Here is a 13622-nt window from a genome sequence, read left to right on the forward strand (position 1 = left end):
AAGCATCCTCATAAAAGGATATATAAAAAATGGAAAACATCACATTTAGTTATATTTAATACAGCCCTTTTTCAATAGAAAAAGTAAAATATTATGAAAGCTAGATAATCTGAGAAACTGAGAATGTGGGGCTACCATACATAAAACGCCAGATGCTGTTCATTGGTAGACTTACAGCTAAGCTACTATCTGAGGACCACTCAGAAAGGAGCTAGCCAGATGTAATTAGTCGTTGCAGCTAGAGAAAACTTGATCAGATGGAAGTGAAAATCACTTTCAAATCTGAGGAATGTTGGAAGGAAAATTGCATAGAGAAACGGAGTGGGAATGGATTGGAGGTGGTGGTTACTATTTGAGAAACACCCAGGAGTTTAAGCTATTTGACAACAACACTGTTTTGTTATTTTTGGTCTCTAGTTTAACATTAAAGATATTTTGTTTATTTTTTTAATGCTAAGCCTGAAAAATTTTAAATGACTGAGTTAAAAATTTGACTGATCAGCATTTACCACTCCTTCACTCATCCCTCCACAAAGGCAACATTTTGAGGAATGTCAGGAACAATTTGTTATATAAAAATAAAATTACCAAAGAATCACAATTTACCTTTGAAAAAAAGCAGAATATATATGCAATATCTATACTATTCTGATTTTTAAACATTAAATGTCATCAGATTTAGAAAAATAACCAACTCTGCCTTACTCTAGTTTAGTGATGTGTACCTTAATTAAATGTCTGTATGTAGTTAGAATTGTATATATGGATGTTCCCATACATACGGTTTGAGTGCTGAATTTTTGATTTCACTGTTCACTCTCTGGATCTCAAAGGAAGTTTTATAGAAACTTAGGAATAAGTGTAGAAATTCATTGGGCTTAAATGGCCCCAAAATACATGAAAACTCCTCAGCCTCACTATCAAGGATATGCAAATAAGGCAACAATGAAATACCATTTTATGTCCATCAGCTTGGCACAAATTAAAGGTGTTACTTGGATTTTACCCATTGTTGGGAGGAAATGTTAAGAGTATAAATTTGTACATGTGCTATGAAGAGCACTTTGGAAATACGCTATGGTGCATACCCTATGACCAGGAATTCTGCTTCTAGTATATCTCTTGCGTGTGTACACAAGCAATCAGTCAGGGGCCTCTTTTGCAGAACTGCAAAAATTGGAACAACCTGTATGTTTATCAGTAAGGAAATGGCTACATAAAATAGGCCAGTATTTTCTACTTGAAATACAGTGTGAACATATATATAAATTTAAACTTAGGTTTAAAGTTTTAAAAAAGTGAAATCAATTTAAATATTTTGACACGGGTATATCTAAAGTCTTATCTTTTTGATGTGTGATTAATATTAAAACCATTGAGGTCATTTAACATTTTTTTTCATACTAAGTCTTTGAGATCCATTATGTATTTTGCACTTAGAGCCATCTTAGTTTGGATGCTGAAATTTTTATTGAAAATACTTGATCTGAATTTGAATTTCATAAAATTAGTTGAAAGGCTAGTAACCACTATATTGAATAGTGCAGTTCTACTCATAGCTTGGAGTTTTGCACAGCAATTAAAGTAAATGATTACATATGTATAAAATAAAATGTGGCTGATTATTCAAATTTTGCAGTGTCAATAAGAATTCTAGAGAAATGGTTTGAGGTTTTATTATTCGTTTTGAGCAATTAAAAGTATTCAGAATAATAGAGGGAAAACATCCATGCAACAACTATTCAGATGTAGCGAATGTTAACATTTTGCCAGAATATTTCCAGATCTTTCTCCCTATATTTTTTAGAATATATATTTGTTCAGATGCTAAATGGATTGAGTATCCACTTGGTTAGTTTGTAGTAGATACAAATGAAAAGAATACCTAAGGGTCTTACTGTTCCTTGAAATATTATTGGTATTAGAATTAAATAATCTTTTAATATTTAATTCATTTTAAAAGTTTTTACAAATTGGATGTTTGCTAGACGATTATTTTAGATTTAGGAATACGCCACCTATATTAATTAGAATTAAATTCTCATTAACATGAGGCTATTTTCCTTAGATTTCCCTAGTGTGTATTGTCATTTTGTGGGATTTAGCTTTATTTAATGGAAATCATCTGGGGAGAGAAGAATATTTAAAGTCAAATATAATTGAAAATACAATACTAAATTTAAATGTAATTGAGTTTTCAAGCATACCTCTTGGAATATTTTTAAAAACCCAGTATTTTGTCTGAAATGGATAGGGTTTTAAGTGGAGAAAAGGGATAGAGATGTCACTTGTCAGTTGTTTAATAAATAGCAAGGCAGGTTTATTAAGTGTTGAAGATTTTGCTTAAATATGTACATTGAGTGGGTTTGCTTGCTCTTTGCAATGAATATCAGCATATCTCTTGATCTTTTAAATGTAGCTACTTGGTTAAAGTGCCCAAGGAAAATAAATATTATAATCTTTTAATAATTAGTGCTGTGGCCTAACGAAAGGACTGAGATTTAGAAAAACAACTCTTAAAATGAGGGACAGTATATAAAGAATATAAACAGTATTGTTACTATTTAAGTATAGATTTATAATTTAATCTTGAATCACGAATGGAAAATTTTAATTTACTTGATATTTTCTTTGGATACGTCAATTAAGTACTCGATGTCATGAAAGTATTTCTGATGCTCAGATCTTGTGATGCAGACAATTTTCCAAAAAAGAATTCAGGCCATAGAATTTTTAAAAATCCTTCCAGAAAGACATTTTAAGTCTATATAGCTCTGTTATAGCAATGTCAGTTTATAATTTTGTATTTGCTATATGTGTGGTAACTTGGCAGTTGTAAAAAACAGACTGGCTATGTTTTTGGTTCATCACTAGATGGAGTTCTTGCAGTACAACTATGTCTTGGGTAGCCATTAGTTAGAATAATCTTTGCTTTCCTTAAAGTAGGAATGTGTTTTAAAAAAACATTTTGAATGTGTAATGTGTATGTAAGCATCAGCTGTTAAACATATAACATGGTACTAGGAATACATAATCAGTAATACGCAGTAAAAATCCTTGGGCGGCATCAAAATAGCTATTTTAGTCAGTACCATTTTTCTTACATGTGCATGTATTGGGGGGAGGGGCAGGGGAAGTTAAACCAGTTCCCTGATAATCCATTAAAATTGCCATTTATATTATTACTTTGTACAGCACAGTTCTTTTTAGGAAACTCCAGTGCTTGAGCTCCAGCTTGTCTGAAGACACGCCTGTGCGTCTGTCCCACAATGTACTGAAACTAAACTCTTCAGGCTTTACATCTGAGTTACACAGTCATTAGTGTCTGTATACTTCCTAGTCTTGTTCTTGCTCGTGTCCTATTGGCTGTAACCAGTACGTCCAGCTTCCCTTGCCACTTCAAACTCCAAAAACTAAGCTGAAGATTGAATGTTTTTTGTCTTACTGTCTGTGTATTTACTTCTCACGAAGGAGGGTATTTTCACCAGGACGTGGACATACCTCAGCACTTCTAGTCCTGCAGTTAGGCAGGTTTGGATCTGTGTTCCTCTCCTACTTTCCCTTTATTCTTATGTATGAGTAATGGGAACACTTTCATATGATGCAGTCTTAAAAAGTTGAGTTCAAGCTATTAAAAATTGTCACTTATTCTATGGTTCATTGGTAGTCTTCAAAGGCGGCTCCTAAAACATTCTTTCTCATTGTTAATTGTGATGTAAGTGTATTTTTCTACACAGAGCCATTTAAGAAAATCTTTTAGTACTTATACAAAGTTAAAAATTAAAATAGTACTTAAAGGTTTGTAAAGACGAGCACTAGTATCTTCCTTCAACTAGCCCCTTTGCCAGAGACAACTGCTTTTTAAAATTCCAATTTTTATTTCTCTTGGTGGTTGCCTCAGTATCTCTAATATGCTCTTATACCGTCTGCTGTTTATTGGTTACCGTCTGCTGTTTATTGGTTAAAAGCTTTGAATAGTAAATCCTTATAGCAGGAAGTTAATTGATAGTAAACTCTCACCATTTCCACATTTCTTCCTCTCATCCATCTCAATGCAGTTAGTCTTATTAATTTTTCAATTATAATTTTAAATGGTTCTCCCCAAAATTAATGAATGACCAGTGTGTAGCTAGGCAGTCAGGAGTTCTGGAAGACCACCAATCGCATTTTATTGGGGGACATGTTATTTTAGAGTTTACCATATATATAAACCCCTTTCTTCAGTTAGTTGTGTAATTTTTTTAAGTTTCAACTGTACATTTTAACAGTAAGGCATATATATATTTACATTGTGTTCACCTCCCATAGTTAGATTTCTTTCTGTCACCACATATTTGACCCCTTTTATCCAATCTACCTCCCCTCTCCCCCTACCCTCTGGTAACCACTAGAGTTATGTAATTTTAAAAATGACAAATGCCTGCAACATTTAGGAAGCTTGTTTTATCACATAAGCGTGGAGGTTGATTCATTGATTCAATAACATAATCAAGGAACCAGATTCGTTGTCTTTCCATCTGCTGCTCTTAGCAAACAGTAGTGGCTTTGTCTTCATGTGAGCTGCCTTCACAATACTAAGATGACTTCTTTAGGTCCAGGTGTCACTCTAAACACAACCATTATTTAAGAGAACATCCTTATTTATGTGTGTATGTCTTTGAGAGTAGGCCCAGAAGCTTCCAGCATACCATCCCTGGTTATCTCATTGGCCAGAATTGCTTCAGAGATCCATTCCTAAACTGACTTCTGGCAAGGAGAAAGGGATCACCACATTATCTTTGTGACACCATCAGCCTTGTGGGGGAGGCCGGAGCACCAGAACAATATCAGCAGTGTGTTAGGAAGGTACAAGAAGGACCTGGTTTCTTATACTTTGCTAGGCTACTTTCTTTTGAAAGCTTAAGTAAAAAGTCGGAATTAATTGAAACCACAACCTTCTTTATAGCCCCTTTGCTACAATATGTAATTGTTCTTACATATCTGAAAAAGATTTCTAAGCTAGGGTACTAAGAAAAGACTAGAAAATGTATAATTTCTCTTCCCTTGAGCTTGGAACCACACCTTTGCACTTCCTTGTAACAAACATTTATTGAATAGTCCCATAATGTTTGCAAAAACAGAATTCAATAGTAATTTTAAAAAGCATTATCATTAATTTTTAAAATCAAAGCTATCCAAATGACAAATGTTAACTTTATACTTTTTTTTTAGATCTAAAATGTGCATATATCTTGGCAAATAGTCTTTTCGTTTTATTTCAGTTTTTTATGATCCTCATTTCTTTCTTGTTACACAGATGCCTGAAAGTTAAATATAGTAATTCTTTATGTAGACTCTAATGAATTTGAATAAACCTTATTTTTAAAACAATCCGGATTTTACTACATTTTCATAGTATCATCTTATACTTCCTTTCAATTTTCCATATCCATATTGTTTTAGAGTCCAACACCAAGTGTTATAGTCCAAGATCAAGGGCTTCACAATTAATCTTACGCCAGCTTTCTAAAATTATTTTATGAACCAACTGGAAAATACTATACTAAGTTTTTCTTAGAACAATAAGGTCGTTTGAACTACTCATTGTCCTGGTTCTTGATAACAAGAAATTACAAAGTAGATGATTCTCTAGCATTAATGTGTGTGTGTGTGTGTGTGTGTGTGTGTGTGTGTGTTTAGTTTTGTTTTTCTAAGCTAGTTTAAAGCATTTCATACCAAAATCTATTTTCTTTTAGAATCGACTTTTGGAATAATGTTTAATTTCTTAGAAGAGTTACTTTGAATGTTATTAACAATTAACTAAGAAGTTAAGCTGTAATCATTACTAAGTAAGGCCTTAATTTTGTATCATTGCTAAGTGTATTTTTTAATGATAATTAGTAATGTCAACAAAGATGGTAGAATATCCAGATCAGCTTTCAGTGAGATATATTTACCTCAGAATTTATCTCTTTTTTTTAATGCCTAGAGCACCTGGTATTCCGAGGTGGCCTCCTATCCAGGTACTAACCAGGCCTGACCCTGCTTAGCTTCTGAGATCAGACGAGATCAGGCACATTCAGGGTAGCATGGCCATAGACAAAATTTATCTTTTGATTTTTATTCCGCGGTTATAAATATAAGTCTTATGTGATGTTAATATGTTACATGAAAAGAGTCAAATGATTTCGCCACATGCTGAATTACTCAGGGTTTCTTTACTGGAAAAACTTCTCAGAACCTTTAATATACTGAAGTGCATTATAAATATTTCAGAATGGGGCATAGCACAGTGTTTGTAGAACTTAGTTGAACAAGGAACACTTATTTCTAAGACTATGATTCCGTAGAACATACTTTGGGAAGTGCTTGTGTTTGATGCAGTTAGTATTTGTGTGAATTGTTGTGAAGGAAGTAGTGTGCCATCTAGTTTTTTTATGAATGCCATCTAGTTTTTTTTTTTTTAAGTATTAACTTGAACAAATTTGGACACTTGGGACAATTAGTTTCACATGTATCACAGACCCTTCTAAAAGATAAGAGCTTTAAGATTTCAGGTATAGCTTCTCTACTGCTTCTTCAACTTTTCTTTAAAATTAAATTTATCCACATGCTTAGTGTTGAAATGTAAGTTAAAAATTTTTCAATTACAGTTGACATTCAATATTATTTTATATTACTTTCAAGTGTACAGCATAATGGTTAGACATTTATATAATTTATGAAGTCTTGTAAGGCATATGAACTTGGTCAAAACTGAGCTCATTCTCTCCCCTTAAATCCTTCCAATATCAGACTGTACTTTCTGTTTTCCATCCTGGCTAGTGGCACTATCTTCTTTTCAATCACTCAAACCAGAAATTCAGGAAACTCAGATTCTCCCTTCATCTCTCCTACATTGGGATTTATCAACCTTGGCACTATTGACCTTTTTTGGCTGGATAAATTCATTGTTGGTGGAAGATGTCCTGTACATTGTAGATGTTTAGCAACAACTCTGGCTTATTGCTAGATGTCAATAGCAGTCTCCCTCAGTTGTGACAACCAAAAATGTTTCCAGACATTGTGAAATTCCCCCTTTGGGACAATTCACCGCTGTTAGAACTATTGCCATGTATCCAGTTGTTAATTAATCTTGTCGATTCTACTTTCTTAATTTACCTTTAGTCTGCCTTTGAGTTTTCATCCCACTCCCTATTTCCTATCATTTTTAATTTTTAAAACTATGGATTCTTTTGTAAGTTTCTTACTAGCCTTCTTATGTGCTATGTTATTTCCCTTTAATTCACCCTCTTCATTGATGCCAAATTAATGCAAAACTGTATTTACCTTTTTCAGTAGTTTCTAGCCAGGACCCTCATAAACTGGCTTCTTTATTTATATCTGGCTTCATTCGTCATAGGCACTCATACTCATTAAGGTTCTCACTACATGCTCCAGTGCCATCTTCCCACTGTGCTGTCCTTTGTTTCAAACCCTGCTCAGGCATCAATTTCTTCATGGTAGCCCTCAGTCCCTTTAAGAGAATCTGTCATGGTGAAGAGCATTTTATTTTTTAACACATCTGTCTTCCCTCACCAAATTGAATTTTTCGGGGGTGGGGACCATCTCTATCAGTTTTTGGCGTATAATAGATATTCAGTAAAAGTTTGAATCATTTATTAGTATGCCCTGAGAGACATCGTAACATTCTCGTTACTTCTTGGAATTCCATTCCCTTATCAGCAGTGAAATTTTTTTTCCCAGTCTTTACCATTCAGACTTTGATGGATAGGCTTTTGACACAGAAATCTTGAACTATAACTTTTTTTTCCAGAAATCAACTATTCAGAAGAGAATTGAAGAAGGAAATGTATTTAGTTGATATCAAATGTCATTTGCTTGTAAAATAACTGGTTTACTCTAAAGATTTTTATTCAGAGGAGATTGAATTGCATGGATTGTGCAGATTAATTAAATTGAGTGATGTGAGAATTATTTACTGGACTCAAAACATTGTATTTCCATTGAATAAGGATTCGATGATCGCAAAAGCAATATCATTGTGTTAACAAGTATTTTAGGTTTTTTAGAAAATACATTTTTTAAAACACAGTTCTATAATTATCAGTTTGCACTATTTAGAAATTTATACCCTGTCAATGGAAACAAAAATTTTAACAAGTTAGTCAAGACTATTTTCCCACTTCCCTTCCTTATGTGCATAAATACGGTTTTGTGTGATTGGATTTCACCAGAATTGAAATTAGTCACTGTTGGTCTGAGCAACTACTCTTATCCCTAGAACTTTAAGTAAAAGGTGAAAAAAGAAAACTAGGGGTTGCAGTACTTTCGGAAGGTAACTCAGGTGTTAGCTCAAGCCTCACTGAAAGTTAAGGATCGAGAATGGGGAGAGAGGGAATGAGTAAGACCTTCCAATTCAGAAGAATTCTTTCATCCATCACAGTGCCTTGCCCAGATCATTATTTGTATGATGGCAATTAAGCTGGAAATGATGACTTTCTGTCACTTTTTAGGAAGTGGCATAAAATGTATCACTTTCTTCAAAAGGGATTTTTAAAAATAAGTTGTTATGGAGGTTTTCAGAAATAAACCTGGGAAAAGCCAGAGGTACCTGGGAAGGTACCTCTGTTTTATACCACTTCTCCAAAGATTGAAGTTGACCACAGGAGATATATGTGACACCTTGTCCATTATTATGGTCCTGAAAGGCCATTTTGTCAAGGACTCAGGTTTGCCTTACCTGTTTTCTAATTATTCTTTTTCCCATATTCTCCTTTTCTTGCTTTAAAATTAAAACAATTAAAATTTATTTAATTTTAAAGATTAAATAATACCAGTTAAAATTCTCTTTAAAATTCTCTTTTGGACCTTAAGCTGCTTTAGGATAGAAAAGTGTTGTGTTATGTGGACTTACACACACAGAGCCCTGTAAATATTGTTTTAAAAAGAATTTTACTCAGAACTTGGAAAATTTTGCATTATAATGCTTCTATTATATACAGATAATCTCATGCTTGTTTTTAAGACTGTAAAATTATCTGTAATGATCATATTTTGAATGTTTTTGAATAGTTATGGTTCTTGATAATTTAAAAAAATCTCTATTGTATGTTTTTAAGACTCTACATGATCTAAGTAAAAAATACTGTGGTGGTGAACTAGTTTTTCCATATACTTTTTAATATAGTAGAGATTATATTGAATATAAACTTTCTCAGTAGGTTATTTACCTTTTACCAGAATAATATAATTTTTAAAATTCTTTAGAGAGGGGGACACTGAGGCACCAGTGTGTTAGAAATTTCTCCAAATTAAAAAATATGTAGATTAGACTACATGTTCAATTTATAACATCTCGATCAGGCAGGTTGCCATTTCTGTTAACTGTTCAAGACATTGAGTTCTTCTTAGTGATCCTCCATCCGTTACTTAAAAAAAAAAGTTTTCTTTGTTATACTTTTATCTTGTCAATGTAAGAAATGTCCAAATCTGTAAAGAATTTTTATCAGAGTTTATTTAAGCCAAACTGACAATTTATGCCAGGGAGCAAGATCTCAAATGCTCTACAGAATAATGTACTGTTAAATGGGTAAAAACTTCTAACCTAGTGAGGGTCAAATGTAAGATTTATATTTTAACAGGGTATGGTCACTTCTCATTATCAGCAGTAGTTATGTTCTATAAAAGTGCCATGAACACTGAATTAGCGGATTTTGAACCATTGTTTCAGTACAGAGTTAGGTTCCTAAGAGCCATTAGTCTCAACGTTTTCATCAACCAATCAATGCATAACCTCGTTTTATGTGTTTTTGTTTAAAGACACTTCATTCAATACATATTGTTGATTCATTACCACTGAACTCATGGCCAACAGCACTATAACTCATGCCTGAACAAAGCTTATATAACATATATTTATTCCAAAAGACACATCACAGACTTCTTGCCCTGAGGAACAGACAGCACTCAGCACTATGCTTGCAGGCCATTTTAAACAGTGAAGACACCAACAAAAAGCACAAAAATGCAAAATACTGGGTGTTAAGTAGATTGAAAAAAGGGGCACTGTTTATATAGTATGAGAGTTAAAACAAGGAGGCAAGGTGTTACCTTGATCAACCTCACAAGGAAACATGCATGTAAGGTGACTCACATTTTTCACTACCGAAGACCAAGAAAATACCTCAAGTATTAATTTGGGGATTACAAATACATTTTGTTCATTAGTGAAATTCACAAATATAGAACTTTTGAGTAATGAAGATCGACTGTAATTGTTTTAAAGAAACTTATGCTGGATACTTAGATATTCAAATTTGAATGTTTTTCTTATTTTCAAGGTTGTGGGAGTTTTTGGTTGAGTGGAGTTGTCTTCAAGTTTTCATGTTCTGTTGTCCAGTACACTAAAATTGGCTTTAAGTCTGTCATTTTATCTTCTGCCCCACAGGGAACAACCCATCTTCAGCACTCGTGCTCATGTCTTCCAGATTGACCCAAACACAAAGAAGAACTGGGTACCCACCAGCAAGCACGCAGTTACTGTGTCTTATTTCTATGACAGCACAAGAAATGTGTATAGGATAATCAGTTTAGATGGCTCAAAGGTAAGTTAAATTTACTTTAAATAATCTTGCTATTTTGCTTTACACAGTATTATTCAGAGAATTTTTATCTTCATTAGAATAAAATATATCCTTTTGAGTTTTTACAACTTTTTTAAAAAACAAAATTGATCAGTTTTGGAGGAGCAACTTTTTTTGTCAGCTAAATTATTTGGATTGATCACCCTATTTATATTGAGTTACATGCCAAAATATTCTACAAATTTGAGATCAGTTTATTTGATAGATGCTAGGAATATAGTGGTAAACAGAGTAGACACAGTTTCTACTTTTTTGGAGCATACGATAGAACGAGCAACTAGAATTCTTTACATATAAACTTCTGTAGACTAGTAGGCAGTTCAAAATCCCTAAATCATATGAAGCCTCTCAATATCAATATTAAAGCTGACATACCTTATTCTGAAGAGGAGCATGTGGATTAAGACCTAAGTTTTTATTTTTAGGAGCAGCAAATAGCATAACATTTAAGAACATGGAATTCCTGGATTCACGTCTCAGCTCTGCTGTATACTAAGTTTTTGGCTTTGGGCAAGTTACTTTATTTCTCTGAGCCTCATTGTTTTCACCTTAGTACTGGTAGTTGTAAGGATTAAATGAGTTAATATCTGCAAAAACACTTAGACCAGTGCCTGATGGATAGTATATCCTTTAAAAAGGGGGACTTTCATTTTTTCATCAGTGAATTTTGAATGACACACAGAGATGAATATCAAATATCAGATTCTGGATATAAACTGTGTAGAAAGATGAGGGTTCCATTTTTCTCCTTCAAGCTTTCATGAAGCCAGGAGGCCTTTCTATTCTCAGAAATTTTAGCAGTTCGGTGTAGGAATTAAGAGCTCTGACTCTAAAGCTGGATTGTCTGGTTTGACTTTTTGCTCTACTAATTACTAGCCTTGTGACTTACAGCAAGGTATTTAATGTGCCTCATCTGTGAAAAGGAACTAATAAAAATACCCATGTAATCATACCATGGGGTTGTTATTAATCAATTTATGCAAAAGCATTTAAAGGGTGTATGGTAGTCACTATACACTTACTAGTATTGTTATCATTATTAATATTAAAATGCTATTATGTATTGCCTAGTGATTTGGGGGAATAAAAGATAATTTAATTGAATGCTAAACTTTCCATCTTTATTCTGTTTATTTATTTATTTATTTGCTTGTTTGCTGCTGTGTGCTCATTCCTAATTGCCTTAACTAGATTATAGACCCAAAGGGCTGTTTGTACTTTGTCTTGTACCTAAGTGAGTAACATATTTATTTGAATAATTGATCCTTTTTTCATTTCATTTGGAGGATTTAAAGGATTTGAGAAATAGTAATAGTTCATTTCTGTGATGGTTTTTAATGAAGAATAATTTTGTCATGTTTTATAACTGTTGAGTGAAATTAACAGATATTAATTATTTTAATCAGGCTCTAGAGTGTTAATTTATTTCTTACCCCTGATTAAAACTTTCAGTTTGCTATAACCTGTGTTTCTCTCTTGGCCCAAACCATAGGTAAGATGTAGTTTTATTAGAAAAGAGAGTTAAATGGTATATAAAAGTAAAGTTCAAGTAAAGTATTCCCATGTCCCATGTAATTAATAATTCCCATGTGTTCTTCCTTCTGAAGCAATATGAAATATTGCTTCTGGCATTTCCATTTTTTTATATACTTTGCAGCTTGTAATTTTTAGGCTCTTAAATAACTCTTAGGGAAAAGTTTTTGTTTCTTTTAACAAAAATCTACCCTCTGTAGCAGTTATATTTTCTATCACATTTTCCATTTACTTTTCTAAACTGATGCTGTTAACTACTGCAGTTCCCTGCAGGACCCATTGTTTTTTTTTTTTGTTAGCAGTGGTGGTTTATTTGATGGGGCTAAATGGGTGTTTTTATCCTTCCCATACCCCACTTCTGTTTCTGCACTACATGATGAGCTGAAAAGGCCTTAGGTGCCCCTGACTAGAAAATGTCCATTTGTTCTCATTTAGTGCTTTTACTGTGAATGTAAAGTTTGCTTGAAGTTTTTCTAATCATGCTGCAGAGACATCAGCGTGGCCAAGAGCCAGGATCAGTGCACTACGTGATCTGTAATGACACAGCATTTCTATCTCCTTTCCTTGCAAGGACAAGAACTTTGGGATTGAGAGACATTTATTTTAAAAAACTAAAATTTTTCTTTAAAATGGATTTTTGTAGCGTGCTATTCAAGGAATTCTAATACTTTTTTAAGGAAAGGTTCAGAATAGGGATTAAAATGGAACTCTTAAAAATAAAATGAAATTTATTTGAAATAGCTAAATCTGAAGGTCAGTGACCAATGACACATGGGTCAGTTTTCTTAGTAGCCTGTAACACCTATTGCCACTTCACTTTTTGAATTGTTAGGATCATGTGTTGAATGCCTTTCTCTCACTGAAAACACTCAAATTCCAACCCAAATGGACTTTCCTCAGAGAACACTCAAGGACCACCAGATCTAAAGTAGTGCTTACAGTTCTTGCCTTCTAGCCTTTCAGTCTAGCATATCCTGGTTTTATGGTCTTCATGGCACTTATTGCTCTTTGAAATTACGTTGGTCAACTATTTATTTACTTGTTCATTGACTGACTCTTATTGCTCTAGAATGTAATCCACAATTACATTGCCTTTTATTGTACTCAGTAAAAAAAGTTGGATAACCAGTGTTTCCTTACCATTTGTTAATACCGTAGTCCCACCTTATCCACAGCGGATACCTCCAAGACTCCCACTAGATGCCTGAAACTGTGGGTGGTACCAAATCCTATATGTACTCTGTTTTTTCCTAAATATACACACTTTATAACTTATTTTTGGCATATTCAAATTGCCAGAATCACTACTCTTGCGATTTGGGGTCATTATTAAGTAAAGTAAGGGTTACTTGAACATAAGCACTGTGGTACTAGACAGTTGACCTGTGACTGAGATGGCTAATTGATTAATGAGCAGGTGGTATATACAGCGTGGATAACGCTAAACAAAGGGATGATTCAAGT

The 13622-nt window shown here is 33.4% G+C and overlaps 1 protein-coding gene and 1 pseudogene across 1 annotated transcript in view; one reads left to right on the forward strand and one right to left on the reverse strand.

Annotated features, from left to right (window-relative positions):
* HOMER1 (homer scaffold protein 1) overlaps window positions 1-13622 on the forward strand; it is a 113111-nt gene that overhangs the window by 31179 nt on the left and 68310 nt on the right. Inside the window, exon 2 of the mRNA XM_016118826.2 lies at window positions 10430-10586. Coding sequence (XP_015974312.1) covers window positions 10430-10586 — 157 coding nt within the window. The remainder of the gene's footprint in view (window positions 1-10429; window positions 10587-13622) is intronic.
* On the reverse strand, window positions 5962-6080 carry LOC118607107 (annotated as a pseudogene).

This window comes from Rousettus aegyptiacus, unplaced genomic scaffold, assembly GCF_014176215.1.
Source record: "Rousettus aegyptiacus isolate mRouAeg1 unplaced genomic scaffold, mRouAeg1.p scaffold_m13_p_8, whole genome shotgun sequence".
Taxonomy (NCBI): domain Eukaryota; kingdom Metazoa; phylum Chordata; class Mammalia; order Chiroptera; family Pteropodidae; genus Rousettus; species Rousettus aegyptiacus.